This window comes from Tachyglossus aculeatus, chromosome 10 (genome assembly GCF_015852505.1).
Source record: "Tachyglossus aculeatus isolate mTacAcu1 chromosome 10, mTacAcu1.pri, whole genome shotgun sequence".
Taxonomy (NCBI): Eukaryota; Metazoa; Chordata; class Mammalia; order Monotremata; family Tachyglossidae; genus Tachyglossus; species Tachyglossus aculeatus.
Genome location: NC_052075.1, coordinates 39,412,237 through 39,425,738, shown reverse-complemented (window position 1 = coordinate 39,425,738; position 13,502 = coordinate 39,412,237). Strand labels below are relative to the sequence as shown.

The 13,502-nt window shown below is 42.0% G+C and overlaps 1 protein-coding gene across 10 annotated transcripts in view; it reads left to right on the top strand.

Annotated features, from left to right (window-relative positions):
- Nucleotides 1–13,502, top strand: part of CADPS2 (calcium dependent secretion activator 2) — a 371,455-nt gene that overhangs the window by 222,077 nt on the left and 135,876 nt on the right. For all 10 annotated transcript variants that reach the window (XM_038752460.1, XM_038752456.1, XM_038752457.1 and 7 more), the window contains exons 11-13: nucleotides 1,273–1,476; nucleotides 5,958–6,094; nucleotides 8,650–8,837. In XM_038752460.1, the coding sequence (XP_038608388.1) occupies nucleotides 1,273–1,476; nucleotides 5,958–6,094; nucleotides 8,650–8,837 (529 nt within the window). The remainder of the gene's footprint in view (nucleotides 1–1,272; nucleotides 1,477–5,957; nucleotides 6,095–8,649; nucleotides 8,838–13,502) is intronic.

Below are 13,502 nucleotides of genomic sequence, written 5' to 3'. Positions count from 1 at the left end.
TGGGATGAGAAGTCTGACCTTCCTTCCGAAAAAAATCAATCTAAGAAAAACTAGAAGCATTCTAATGTTGGAAGTGGAATACTCAACAATGGGGTAATAAGATGGAAAATTGCAACTGAGAAAAAAAAAATTCCCCAGTATGAAACATGTATGAAACCTAATCAATAGTCAGTGACATCAATTAAGCACTAACAATGCAGAAAGCATGGTCCTGAAGCCTGGGGAAAATGCATGGACTTGGATTCAGACATAGTTTCTGGTCCACAGGAGCTCTCCATCTCTAAAAGAGGAAGGGAGACATGACAGGCTCCTAGGAAAGGTCAACATCTGAAATGATTCAGACTGGGGAAAAGTAAAGTAGGACAAGTGAACAGTATGAGAAGCGAAACTGGTCAGTCCTAGGACACATCCTTGCTCCCAGCAAACATCCCTGGGAGAGAAAATTCCACAGACTTCCCAACCTACTGGATGGGGTAGGACTTTTCCCCAGAGGTAGTGGCAGGGTGGGAGAGTCTTCCCCAGGTAGATCCTGGTGTTGGGGAAGCTCCAGGCTATGTGTTCTGCCATAGTTTTCCCACTAGTTTAGGAGAACAGTCCTCATTGGAAGGTCTGATGACTACTACTGCCAGCCAGAAAAAGATCTCTTGTTCAGACTACACTCTAATCGCCATTATTCAGAGACCCTAGGATAACAACACTGGGTTAGTCTTGGCCTGTTTATTAAATGCTGATTTTCATGTGGAGAGGGGAAACCTCATATGTCTATGAGAATGTTGAAGAGTGACATGCTGCAGATTGCCACCTTGTCTATATTGAGCAATCTGTTGTCCCCTTTCTCCCTGGTTGGCCAAGAAGCCCCCAGTAGCAAAGAGAAATGATCACTTCATGTGCACTCTGTCCTGGAATGCCATACATGCCAAACAATAAAACTCGCTTTTATGTCTTGAAATATAAATATCACTTCAAAGGGACTGGGAAGACTGTGAGATCCTAGGCACTGAGAGAACTAAAGTGTGCTTTTCATAAGTGATTATTTTTTATTTTCAGAGTACGGTGAAAGCTGGAAGCTCCTTCATCGGCTCTCCCTGTAAAGTCTGGATTTTGTTCATTACTCTAAGATGGCTAACAGCTGAGCTCCTAATATACCTGTTCCCCAAGAACTCCCATTTTTCCAAGAGTGATTTCCATGAGATTTGAATTTTGCTGGTTTTTCCAGCTTGGATATTTTGCAATCACCTTTCTCCTGTATTCACGTACCCACCTGTTTTACAGGTCTGCAGGGCGGTCGAATGTTCTTCAATGCCGTGAAAGAAGGAGACACGGTCATATTTGCCAGTGACGATGACCAGGACAGGATCCTGTGGGTCCAGGCTATGTATAGAGCAACCGGACAGTCATACAAACCCATTCCCACTAGTCAAATCCCGAAGCTAAATCCCAAAGGAGGAACCCTCCACACCAGCGCTGTTCAACTGAGTAAGTTTCCACAGTAGAATTTGCTCATAAACGAAGAGCCTGAGAAGTTGCAAAATTGCCTGGCGTGGATCTGTGTGATTTCAGAGGCAGCTCATAGCGGTTCCCAGAATGGTTCAAAATTGTTTATTTTAATGCAAATTCCTAACCGTAGGCTCTGTGTCATTCTGGTGTCCCATCCCTTGGTTTAAAATTCCTTCAATCTTACTTTATTTTATTGTGAGAGTTCTGAGGAGCAAAAGCTGGGTTTTATCCATACAGTTAAGATTAAGAATAGCAAGAACCTATTGGCAAAAGAATTGACAGTGAAAGCCTTTTTCGATCCCAGTGCTTACCTTTTTTTTAGTCTTTCTTTTCCTTAACTCAGATCCACTCATGACTTTCCATTGCAAATACCACAATTATTATTATTATTACTTGGTTCTGTACTCTTTAAGCACTTGATAGCTACCCCACTCTCTGCCCCATAGCACTTATATACATATCCATAATTTATTTTAGTGTCTGTCTCCCCCTCTACACTCTATGCTCCTTGGTGGACAGGGATCGTGGCTACCAACTCTGATGTATTCTCCAAGCACTTGGTACAGTGCTCTGCACACAGTGAGCACTCAGTGAATACCATTGATTGAAACACAGTACTAAGCACTGCAGTAGATGCAGGATAATTAGATTAGATGCAGTCCCTGTCCCAAACATGGGTGCCTGTTCTTCCTCCCCTTTATATTGTGAACTCAATGTGGAACAGGGAGTGTATCCAACCTAATAATCTTGTCTCTACTTCAGACACTTATTATAGGGTTTCAGTCAATCAGTGGTATTAATTGAGCTCCTACAGCATGCAGAGCATTGTACAGAATACTTAGTGTCCTCTAATACAGTGAGAATACATCAAATGATTAATGAGTAGCTTTATTGAGGGCTTACTCTGGGCAGAGTACTGTACTAAGCACTTGGGAGAGTACAGTAGGGTTAGTGTGATTCCTTATCTCAAGAATCTTACAGTCTAGCAGCAGGGGGACAGACACAATATAATTGTGATGGTGTTGTATTGTACTCCCCCAAGTGCTTAGTATAGTGCTCTGCACAGAGTAAGTGCTCAATAAATACAATTAATCTCTTCAGGAATGACAGCTAAGCTTCAGTCTTGAGATTTCAGGGCTGAGAACTTGCTCTGAAGACTCAATCAGTCACTCCATCAGTGGTATTTACTGAGCACTTATTATGTGCAGAACACTGTTCGAAGCTCTTGGGAGAACATGGTTCAACAGATAAGCAGAAATGTTCCCTTTTTATTGCACTAGCGGCTAGTGCAGCACCACTCACATTTTCTGGTTCCTGACAGCCATGTGCCCACTCTTCCTTCCTCAAATGACCTTCCTCTATTTCTTGAAGCAAACCAGGGCCACAGTGAGTGGAAGGACCCAAAGAGATCTCCCATCTTTTTGCCTTCTTTCCCAAGTCAAAATGGTATCCAACCCGCAGTTTGGGATTATTATAAGCACTTAGTACAGGGCTCTGCACATAGTAAGCACTCAATAAATACAACTAATTGATCGATTGATTCCTCCCACCTTTCCTGCATATTCACTGGTTGACGCTGCTGCAGCTTAAGCTCATTCTGCCAGCCCTCAGTCTCTTTCTGCTCTCTTCAATTTAGTCAAACAGTTCCTCTGTTTGCGATCTTTGCAGAATCACAGTGCTGCAGTATGCTATACTACGAACTCTCTCAAGCATTTTGAGTGACTAAATTCTAGTTTGTCAGTCCCTCTCATTTCTCTAGCTTTAGGCAAAAACGTTGTCTCCCTCCAAGGGAGGTTTATTCCAACCACCCTTCACCAAGTCTGGTGACAATACCATTGAAAGATATATAAGGGTGTATCCACTGTTCCCATAGAAACCCCAACAATATTTTCAATTAAAATTTCCCAGGTCTTGAGTTAGTTCCCAGATTATATGAAGAGTACAATTTAATAACAGCCTAACTGTTATTTCAGATTGCAGCTCCTTGACTTGTTTGATGATTACCTTATAAAATTCAGATCTGAACCAAAACTTGGCATGTTAGTTTAACTAGAAAAATTCAGAAAGTTTTGCATATTAATTGCTGATTATGTCTGTCAGTCTAATTGTGTATAATAATCATTAGATGTTGTTTACAGCTTAACAAGTATTTCTCTTAGAACTGAGTATTGGTTTTTCGAGGCAGTAGTTTACATCCTATTAAATCAGCACTTTACAAATACCACAATTATTAAAATTATTAATAAAAATAGAAATCACTGTAATTTTTTTTTCAGAAGCTTTCTCTAAGTAAGCTATTTCCAGCATTCACAAGACGTTAATGGATGTTATTTGTTGTTCTTTACCACGACCTTCCCTAGTAAAAGAAATAATGAATTAAGTGGAGCAGGCGTTTTCTAAAACTCATTTTAGATCCATTTCATAAAGAAACTACTAAAACTTAATTGTTAAGTAAAAAGGGGTTAAGACTGAAGCCAACTGGATATTTTTATTTCAGTGATAGAGTAAAAATTTTTAAGCTCATTGATCTGGTTCTGGAGTGCTCTGGACCATATCTTGAACATTTTTATTTATGTGTGTATTTACTGTAAATGCCCAGAGGGGAATAGCGGCCAGAGACGGTGCCAACATAAGAAAACCTGACCAGCTGGATGTTAAGCGAAGTGATATGCAACTCTTCAAACTCGATCCTCAGTAAATGCTAAGAGATGATATACAGTACTTTCTGTCAGTGGTTTCCTGGTACCTTAAACCATCTGTGGCCTATCACCTTGCTTGGTTGCTAGTCACCTTGGTGATATCTGTCACATGGATGTGACGCCTACCTTGACAACGCGAAGCTGAGTGATAGAGATTATCACGTGCATCAAGATGCGATGCTGCTGATCCTTCAGCTTGAATTACATAGTTCTCCCATCCACAAATACAGCTGAAAGTTGGATTTGACACGGATCAATATGATCTGGGGCTAAATTTCTAAACGTGACTGATTATGTTAGCATCATGACCAAGGATCAATATTGAGTTTTGTTATGAACCTGACTCTATAATTGGGTTTAATCAATAAACTTTTGTCTCCCTTTCTTTAGAGTTTTTAGGTTGGTGTGAGGGAGTTTTTCAGAATTACATTTAGATTTGTACTCTTATTGGAAAGTGCATTGAGGGGCCCATGAGTGGTTTAGAGGGACAAAGAAATGCCATTCTGTTGTATGAGAAAATCGATTTTTACTTTGATAACCGATTGTTTGCCCATTGTAGACCACAGGGTCTGATAGAGCTAATGTGCCGATGCACAACTCTTCCCCATGACTATGATAAGGCTTACCCTGTCCATGCCCAGGAGATAATTCGCATTGAAGACTTGACAAAACATACCACTAATGAAAGCCATCATGAAAGCCTGTCTTTTGATAAACCCGCGGGGTCCAGAGGCAGTCTGGAAATAACAATATATTCGGACTTTTGATTGAAGTGTCATCTGGGATGGGATGCTTTTCACTCTACGTATTAGCACAGAAACGTTGCTGCCTTTTTTTCCCTGTCGGCTCAGAGGTTGAAGCAGTTTGGCCTTCGTGTCCACATTTAGGCTGGTCCCAACATTAAAAGCACCACATGGGGAAAAAAAAAAAGAGGCTGGAAATGAGCCAGCTGAAGCCAGGGTGTTCATTTCTGCTCCAGTTTGCCATTTGGAAACTAGGCCTCTCATCCCGATTTCTGCTTTCCCCTGGAATTGCTGTGGTCATGTACCTCTACATTGTGAAAGTGCATTGGTCTGTGGGCCCTGAGGTAGCAAAAGGTCCTTAATAATAATAATAATAATGAGAATAATAATGAGAATAATAATAATTATGATACTTGTTAAGCAGTTACTATATGCCAAGCACTGTTCTAAGCACTGGGGTAGATACAAGTTAATCAGGTTGGACCCAATCTCTGTCCTACATGGATCTCACACCCTTAATCCTCATTTTATAGATGAGGTTACTGTGGCCCAGAGAAGTTAAGTGACTTGTCCAAAGTCACCCAGCAGACATGTGATGCAGCCAGGATTAGAACCCAGGTTCTTCTGACTCTCATACCCATGCTCTATCCACTACACCATACTGCTTCTCTTGAAAAACATTCGATAGCTTCCTTGATAGTGCTCTGAAAAATTGAGGGGTGGAGGGGCTTCCACAGAGACCCAGAACCCTCTCTGGAAGCTCATGGGTGGGGATGGGAGGGCAAGGGGGTTCACACCTGTCTTTTCTTTGGGGTTTATCAAGGACTCCACAACGGAGTGCACTGCAGGTTATGATCTCGGACTCCGGCACCATAGTGTAGACAGCACTGTTAGACTGTCTTCATGATTTCAACATGGTGAAACGGAAGCTAAAGAGAAGGAGATACCATTTGTGCAGAAAAGTCTGAGTTAAGAAAGTAAATGTACTTGTCATGTGCCTGTTTCTTTGTGTGAACAGATACCGATCGTTCTCAGAAACATGGCATGGATGAGTTTATCTCTGCTAACCCCTGCAAGTTTGACCATGCCTCCCTCTTTAGAGTCCTTCAGAGGCAGACTCTGGATCACAGGCTGAACGATTCCTATTCCTGTTTGGTGAGTATGGGTTGCTTTTGTTCTTTCTTCACATCTTTCTCCTCTCTCCTCATTTATTTATGAAATTTCTCTATGGTTTGGAATGAAAGAAATGAAGAAGTGAGAAATAGTTGCTACAAAGTGGTCTTTTATTCCCAACTCATTTAATAACTGGGCTTGGGGATGGGATAAAGGCTTCCAATCGAAGGGCTTCCAATTTGAAAATTATACACTTGAAGGCCACCGCTGTGCCACTCAATAGAGAAGAGAATAGACTCAAACTGACTCTGAACCGTGGTTTATCAGCTCCTCTAGAGAGAGCTGAATAAAAACAGAAGGCTTTAATAAAGATGGGAACCTCAGTGGTAGGATTTGCTAACACCTGTACAGGCATTTTAAGGTACAAATTCAGCTCACCAGATGTCAGACATTATGTCATCTATCTTGTAATTCTCCCTTCCGTTATGTGCCAGAGAGGAGAGAAAGCCCATAAAGAATAAGACCCAAACCACAGGCGAAACTAGCAAATAGGATTACCGGGCTTGTATTCAGCTGAGTCAAGGCTAGTTTCATAAGCATAAATCCTGCGTGAGCTAGAATAGGAAAATTTGAATTAGCTTTTATTTACGTTATTTGAGGGAAGCAGCAAAAGTGTCATCTGTTGTGGGCTTACGAGAAACCAAAATATCTGCCGGCAGACAAAGCAGGGAGAAGATGTCTAATGTACCAAAGATAGGCAGCGACATTTATCTCTGTCCTTGTTCAAGCTTGAAACTCCCCCGGTCCACTCCACAGTAATTTGCTTGGTGCCTTCTGTTTTTTGTTCAGCTCTGTGGGTTGCCTCGTTTTTAAATATTTTGAAAACAAAACAAAGGCCCTAATGAGCCTCAGCAGTAGTGTACTAACACACGCACACACACACCCCCACCCCACCTTTCATTTTCAAGTCACTTTCCAATCAATAAAATCATCCAAGATTTTGGAATAAATGAAATCTTAATCTACTTTGGTTTAAAACAGTGTGATTCTTTTCAAGTGGTTTCAGGAGCAGATATCAGTTGCAGGTCCCTGGATAATCTGAAGGAAAGAATAGGATGATGTACTGAATCCCAGAGAAAGCTCCCTATCCAGTGAATATTCCTTCGAGAACAACTAATAGTTTCTACCCTAGAGCCTCTAGGATCCAAATTGCTAGCAATAAAGATGCATCACATTTAAAACTGGAATCCTACAATCCCATATCTCTAAGAATTAATATCCATTGTGTCTTACTCTCCCAATCACTTAGGACAGTAGGAAACCAATAAATACCACTAATGATTAATATAGCCTCTGCTGATTCTCTCTGTTGTAGACTAGACTCACTTTGTAGTCTTTTTTTTATTTTTTGTCATCAAAATTGAAAATTACATTTGAAACCTTTCAGCAGTGTTTTGCTCCAAGCTGAACAATCCTTGTTCCTGGGTGTTTTCTCAGAGGCCTTATTTTCAGAGCAGCAAGTCGGAACCCTTCTTCTCCTCTCAGATTTCCCTCATCCTTCTTAGTCTGGGAACCTTAGATCCAGAGAAGCAAAGTGGCCTAGAGGAGCCAGCAGACATGGGCACTAAAATCCCAGCTCCACTACTTGCCTCTGTGTGACCTTGGGCAAGTTGCCTAACTTCTCTTTGCCTCAGTTTCCTCATTTCAGGGGAATAAAAACCTGTCCTCCTTCGTCCTTAGACTGAGAGCTACAGGTGGGACAGGGACTGCAAAATGTCCCACTCACTCCATTCTCCTTGGGTGGGGTTGGAGGGCCCGCCCCCGCCCCCTAGGCAGACCGCTACAGGAAGGGAGGTAGCAGGATGTTGGGGTGAGCACGTAGCTTCCAGCAATCCTGATTGGCAGTTGTCAATCAAGTGAGCTCCTGGGCCCATCAGGCAACAAGCTGCAATACCCAACGAACCAGTGTGGCTTAGAGGATAGAGCACAGGCCTGGGAATCAGAAGGACCTGGGTTCTAATCCTGGCTCTGCCACAAGTCTGCTGTGTGACCTTGGGCAAGTCAACCTCTCTGGACCTCAGTGACCTCATCTGTAAAATTGGGATTAATAGTGTGAGCCCCTTGTAGGATAGGGATTGGGTCCAACCTGCTTAACTTTCATCTCCCTGCCTGGCACATAGTAAGCGCTTAACAAGTACCATGATCATTATTATTGCTATTATTTTAATACTCTCCCAAGTGCTTAGTACAGTTCCCTACACATAGTATGTACTCAATATATATGGTCGATTGATTGATTACAGAATCAGAGAAAAAATGCCATCTAATTGGCCTCATTTTTACATTCCGGTCCTTCAACAAAGCATTTTCATAGAGGGGTCAAATCACAATGAATCAGATACTGTGACTGCCATTATGACACACAGATTCTGTGATTTTTCTCTATCTGCTGTTGGTCTTATCCCAGCCATGAGTGCTAATGTCAAACAATGTAAATCAATGTAAATTTTCAAGTCATATTTTTCTATGCCAGTAACTTAAACTCATATGAGCAAAAAAAAACCCTAATGTCCTCAGATGTTGTTTTTCTCTTTCAGGGTTGGTTTAGCCCTGGCCAAGTGTTTGTGCTAGATGAGTACTGCGCTCGTTATGGGGTCCGTGGCTGCCACAGGCATCTCTGCTACCTGACGGAACTGATGGACCACTCAGAAAGTGGAGCAGTCATTGACCCAACCCTCCTTCACTACAGCTTTGCCTTCTGTGCCTCCCACGTTCATGGCAACAGGTATTTTAGCTTGCTGAGGAGCAGTGGGAAGAATATGGTTTAGTGGGGACTAGGAGTCAGGAGATCTGGGTTCCAATCCCAGCTCAGCTAGTAACCTGCTGTGCCATTTTAGGCAAATCATTTAATCGCCCTGGGCCTCAGTTACTATATCTGTAAAATGGGAATTACTCCTGCCTCTTCATGCCTCCCTATGTCTTAAACTGTGAATTCCATATAGCAAAAGAATTTTGTCGGATCTAATTGTCTTGTATCTTGCCCCAGTACTTTAACACATAGTATGTACTTAATAACTGCCATTATGATTCTAATAGTAAAGGAGTAATTCACAGCCTAGAAATGAACACCCAGAGATGATCACTGACAGATTGCTGGGGGTTGGATTTAAGGTTGAAGTTTAGGTCTAAGATTAATGTTAGTTCAAAGAGGATGATTAGTTTGGTCAACAATTGGGCTATTAATGACTAAACATTTGACAACTGACAATGACCACTTTTTAAAGTGGTTGTTCTTTTTTTTTAGAATGTCGGCACTAGTCATTCACCCATCATTTTTTCTGCATTCATTCATTCATTCAGTAATATTTATTGAGTGCTTATTGTGTGTGGGTCAATAAGTACTAAGGGCTTGGGACAATACAGTACAACAATAAATAGACAAATTCCCTGCCCATGACAAGCTTACAGTCTGTTCGCGAAGCACTGTACTAAGATATTTGGCCGCATCTAGTAAGAGTAAAACACGGGTCCTGCCCTTGAGAAGCTTACACACTAGTGAGATTGGTTCAATATAATTCTCTGTGGCCACAAATGGAAGGGTTTTGGTGGTAGGGAAAATTTTCCTCAGTCCTTTGTAAGTGGCTCTGTTGAGACTTCACAACTCGTGTGGAAGCAACGTGGCCTGGTGGAAAGAGCACGGCCCTGGGAGTCAGAGGACATGAATTCTAGTCCATGCTTTGCCAGCCGCTTGCTGTGTGACCTTGGGCAAGTCACTGAACTTCTCTGTGCCTCAGTTTCCCCAACTATAAAAAATGAGGATCCAATACCAGTTCTCCTTCCTACTTAGACTCTGAGCCCCATTTGGGACAGGGACTGTGTCTGACCCGATCTTCAGTGCTTAGAACAGTGCTTGACACTTAGTAAGCACTTAACAAATACAGTAATATTATTAATAATACTTGCTAAAACCACCTCTCGTCAGAGGGAGCTCATATTAAAGTGAGTGGGAAGGGAGACCAAAAGTCAGGTCGATGTCCTAGGCTGTTCCATTGTGAAATAGAAAATATCGGAACCCATGGAAATTGTTCTTCTGATTTCTGATCTTGCTGGCTGGTGAGGCATACGGATTTTCCGGAAAAGGGCCCTTACCACATTTATCTCTGAAGCACCTGACCTATTCAGATAGATATTCCATTGAAAAAGCTCAGGAAACTAACTGGATGCCACATTCACAGTAGTCACTTTTATTATCGTATCTGAAGCAGTCAAGGCAGGCATTGAGAAAAATCTCATGGATAATCACTCCAACTTATTTCAGAAATTCAAAAGGAAAGATTTTGTATTAACTTGAGTGAAGGATAACAGTACTTGCTGAAAATGAAAATTTTAATGTAATTCACCATTTACACAGTGGTAAGCACTCTGTATTTTCCTTCTGTACAAATGCATGCTCTTTGAATAGCACTCTGAGTGTTTTTAGGAATAAAAGACTAGAGTTAAACAAAAAGGGTCTGACTAGTACTAAGACACCGAGGAATAGGGAAAGAAAGAGGAAGAAAGAAAGAGAAAAAGTAAGTCAAGGACAGAAACAGAGACACTCACACAGGATAGGATGACAGCTGCACACATCCATAGATAATGCATCCACTCAGTCATCTACAGTACCTCTAAGGATTGACAGTAAAGGGAAAAAGAGAATTTCACAGACAATATATCACAGGCCAAAGTTCTGGGCTGACATGCATTGTTATACATCTTGGTTTTAAAGTCAGGATGAGGAGGAAGAAGACTAAAGCATGAAAACAACGTGTTTCTTGCACAGGGTGGATAAGCAGTGCATTCAGATATTTTTCTTTGGTTAGGAGGTCCTTCTCAGACTCACCACTAGCCTGACAAAGGCCATCTTAGAAATGCTAGTTTTGGGAGTGAGGTACAGGCATAAAACTCACAAACCTGCTTGGCTCACAAAGTCATTGCTATTTGCTTTGGACTTGGATCATTTCACAAAGTGGTAGACCACCTTAGTGGCACCAGTTGATTGATTGTATTGAGATGGCACTCTCCTACCTAATTTCTAACGTTTTCCCTTGTCTGTGACTTCAATAGATCGGGTCCGAGCTCCCAATTCCAGGAGACAACAGGAGCACTTATCGAATAAAATCACATCCTGCTTCAATAAGTTTTGCTCTGAGAGAGAAACGCTTATCGGCATGTCATTTAGTAAATCTCTTCCTGAGATGGATATAATGCATATCCCTCAGGGATACATGGTTCTTGTAGGTCGGGCAGAGTAAAAGAGCTACTCCAAAAATATTTCCTGGTAATGCAGGCAAAAGGTCAAAAGCCAGGAAGGTATCAAACCAAACCAACACCACATGCAACAGAAACTGATTTAATAGTTCAAGAACTGCTAAGATTATCAGTATAGATTATGAACAAGGGTCAAAATTAATCTATAAAAAGGACCAGGACACTCTGACTTGCGACTTGATTATGGCTCCTCCACTGTGCCAGCATCTGGCTGTGAAGAGCAGCTGCCCACTCTGTGGGCAGACTTGGCTTTGTGAGGGCGACATCATTATCTGTTCCCTCACAGCTTTCTGGGCAGGAAGCAACTTGCTTGCCCCACACCTCTATGAGGCAGAAAAGGGCCAAATGAAAGATGAGGTAGTGGCTCCACTCTTTGGCCTCTGCCAGCTGGACACAACCTTGGTCTAGCAAATGGTGAAGTGGATCCCTGCTCTCCTCTCTGAATGACAGGACAAAAATGGAACTCTTTTGTCCACCCCACACCCTGCCACCCATGCAAGTGGCAGTGGCACCTAGGCAGGCCAGCTGAGCAGGCAGGGAAGGGGAACGCTCAACTGTTCAACCAGTGCAGGGGCACTGTCCACACTGGCAGCGGTACCATTTAGCTAGACCCTGGGCAGGGAAGTTCAGGGTCTAGGAAGCGGGAGGAAAGAGGGATGCCCACACCTGGTGCTGCACGCCCCACTTGAGCATTCTTGCTCCCTCCCGAATGAAACTGATTGTGACTGACCAGCACATTTGCCATTTACTATGCTCCCCACATGCCCTGGAAGAAAAGATTAACCCTCCAGGAGAGCCAGGATCCAGAGCAGTGGCAGCAGTATGGGAGGAGAAGTCAATTAAACTCTTTAATAGAAAAAGTGAGTTCTCAGCATTCAGTCAGTCCGTCAGTCATTATTTATTAAGTGCTTGCTGTGTGCAGAGCACTGTACTAAACGTTGGGAGAGTACAATATAACAATAAACAGACACGTTCTCTTTTTGGATTTGAGATGGATTTCAGAATGTCAGCACAACTGATGTGGATTAGTGAGCCCTTTGCTATTTCTATAGACAGTCATTCCTACCAGGGTGTGACTTATTGCACGGTTTGCCACTGGAAGAATAGGGTGAATGATGCCCATCTCTGGCCATAGATTGTCCATAATGCAATTCCTGCTTCAGGAATGCCATCTAGCAGGTCATTGTGTCTCTGTGTCAGCAACACTGGCTCTCATTATTAGCATTCTCCAGAGAACTAATTGGAAGTGTTTAAAGTTCATTTACCATATGTTTACAGAAGCAAAGAACATTAAGCTGTTACAAATCAGTTCCCTGCAAAATGCTAATGAACTGATAGAATGGTAGCGAAACACAGTGCAGCCTAGTGAAAGGAGTTTTAGGGATGATCACCCCACGGTAACTAATACCTTCCTATACCATCAAAGCGGGGGTTGATGCAACATACTGTTTTTGTTTATGGAGAGGGTTCTCAAGATTTCCACTCTCATTGATATTGCTGGAGTGTTGCAGTAACCACTAAGATATTTAAACTTCATCCTTGAAGTCTTCTGGCTCCAAAAAGATACTAAAAGGAGAAATGGAAAGCATAATTAATGTATTTAGATGGGCTGAATTCGTGAAACACTGAAGGGGATTTCATTTTTCAAAGCAGGTTTATTGTTAGGAAGACTCAGTTTTACCTGGAGGTCTCAACAGTCCAGGTTTATCACTCGATATTAATGGTATCCCCTGCTGCCTTGCTAGCCTATATAAATTTGGCACCAATCTCCTGGTCTCTTGGAGACATTTGCTTGGAACAACAGCAGGAGTTCTTAATCAGCCATTGGGTAGACTCTAAGTCTGTGAACAATGTTAGTCCAAGAATATATACAGCAGAAAAGAAAACTGAACTCTGATGGCTTTGATAGCAGGACAGGAGTAGTCTTTAGATCATGTGCCACTTTGCAGATTTGTTTCATTTTTCTAAGCCTCAGAAATGTGGTAATTACCATTAATAAAATGCCATGGTATTCACAAGTATGCTATCAACAAAATAACCAAAAGCTGAAGGCACTGAAGCTTATCTCTTTTACTTTCCTTTATTAATAGCAAATAAAGCAGCCCCTTAGAGGTGTATGTTAAATATGTATTGGAACAAA